Source organism: Rutidosis leptorrhynchoides, chromosome 5, assembly GCF_046630445.1.
Source record: "Rutidosis leptorrhynchoides isolate AG116_Rl617_1_P2 chromosome 5, CSIRO_AGI_Rlap_v1, whole genome shotgun sequence".
NCBI lineage: Eukaryota > Viridiplantae > Streptophyta > Magnoliopsida > Asterales > Asteraceae > Rutidosis > Rutidosis leptorrhynchoides.
Genome location: NC_092337.1, coordinates 301,673,266 through 301,674,853, shown reverse-complemented (window position 1 = coordinate 301,674,853; position 1,588 = coordinate 301,673,266). Strand labels below are relative to the sequence as shown.

Below are 1,588 nucleotides of genomic sequence, written 5' to 3'. Positions count from 1 at the left end.
CTAGAAAGGCTTGATTTGAATTTCATTCAACATTATCGAAACCGATCAAATTTTTGCGTGAAAAACTTTATTATTGCGATTTTTCCAAAGATAATATGCACAAACCCATTCCGTTGCTTGTCAATTCTTTTTATCCAAACTAGACATAGCCGCTCCACTGTTACCTTGAAGAGACTCGTTAATGCTAAAGTTAGAGAAGTTTTCCGATCCCCACCATTTATAAATGATTATGCTTTTGAGGCAATAAAACTTAAAAGATCCAGGAGACTCAAAAACCCATATCACCTAGCTCCGAATGAGTTACCATATCAACACTTGATTATGAGATGGAAACAGACAGATATTAGTATTTTCTTAATTGTTGTTTGTATGCCAAGAAGATCATAGTACTTCTCAAGTAGACTTGTTGATTCTACATCAATAGTAACCTTTGGGATATTTTAGATCTTTTCTCTTTTGATTTACCTATTTTCGCCAAACTAAAATATCAATGCACGTAAATTGATAGGTAAAATAATCCTAGTACGTAAACATTTACCAAACAACATCACAAAAAAAAAAAAAAAAAAAAAAAAAAAAACCATTGGTACCAAGATTCACCATATTATTAAGATCCGATCAATACCATATTACATATATAGAAAAGATAGAACTCGATCACAAGATGTATCCGTACACAGACTAGATCTAGTACTACACCTCTTTCACTTGGATCTTTTTCTCATCATTCACTTCAAAAGCCGATGAAGGAAAAGTACGAAACAAACCCGTTGGAGATTTAAACGTAATCTTTCCAGTTGGAGGGTCATCAACAGTGATCTCACTCAGATTAATCCACATCATCATTTCTTTTGTTTTAACGCCGGTTAACTTCTTGATCTTCGATTTTTCAACATAAGCGGTCACTTCCTTTGCATAGCTCGCAAGGCGACCAACTTCTTCGAATTTGTGTTCTTTTTTCTTCTTTTGTTTGAGCCAAACAAATCCAGTGTCCTTTACATACCCACATTCTTCAATGTCTTCTAATGGCAAAAGTCCATTAGGTAAGCCAACTTCTTCTAGCAAAAATCTTGTTTTCGCTTTGCAGATTTTGTCACCATGGTAGAGCTCAGTTGCACTGGCTCGAATCTCATCTGTGATTAGAGACATTTTTTGTGGTTAAAAAAGACAAGAGTTGCAACAATTTATATAGACCAAATGATTTATAAATGCCCTTCAACTTGTTTATATTTTCACAAATACCACCTTTAAATAATATAAGGCTAACCGTTTCATCTCCTTGTCTATAAGAATAAGAAAGTCAACAACTCACAACTGTACACGGTTTTACAATAAGTTGCTATGGCTAATAAATGAAGATAGTTATAACTTATAAGATGCAGAATTTAGTATTAGCATTAACGATGATGGGTTTGTGATTGATAAATTTAGATTACTCTTGAATGATGAAACATAATATATAACGTATTTCTACTTTATTAGTCTTTGATTCAAGAGATTGATGTTGAACAACACAAATACTACAATATGTGTTTAGGCGATGAAATCACAAAATTGAATATCAAAGAATTCGCATTTGTTAACTGTT

The 1,588-nt window shown here is 32.9% G+C and overlaps 1 protein-coding gene across 1 annotated transcript; it reads right to left on the bottom strand.

The window, feature by feature from the left end:
- Positions 1–588: 588 nt before the first annotated feature.
- On the bottom strand, positions 589–1,149 carry LOC139850435 (uncharacterized). The gene has a single exon (XM_071840008.1). The coding sequence runs from the start codon at positions 1,147–1,149 to the stop codon at positions 694–696; it is 456 nt and encodes a 151-aa protein (XP_071696109.1). The 3' UTR covers positions 589–693.
- Positions 1,150–1,588: the final 439 nt, after the last annotated feature.

Bases quoted from the DNA above. Each gene is read 5' to 3' on its own strand.
- LOC139850435 (XM_071840008.1), bottom strand. From the start codon at position 1,149: ATGTCTCTAATCACAGATGAGATTCGAGCCAGTGCAACTGAGCTCTAC.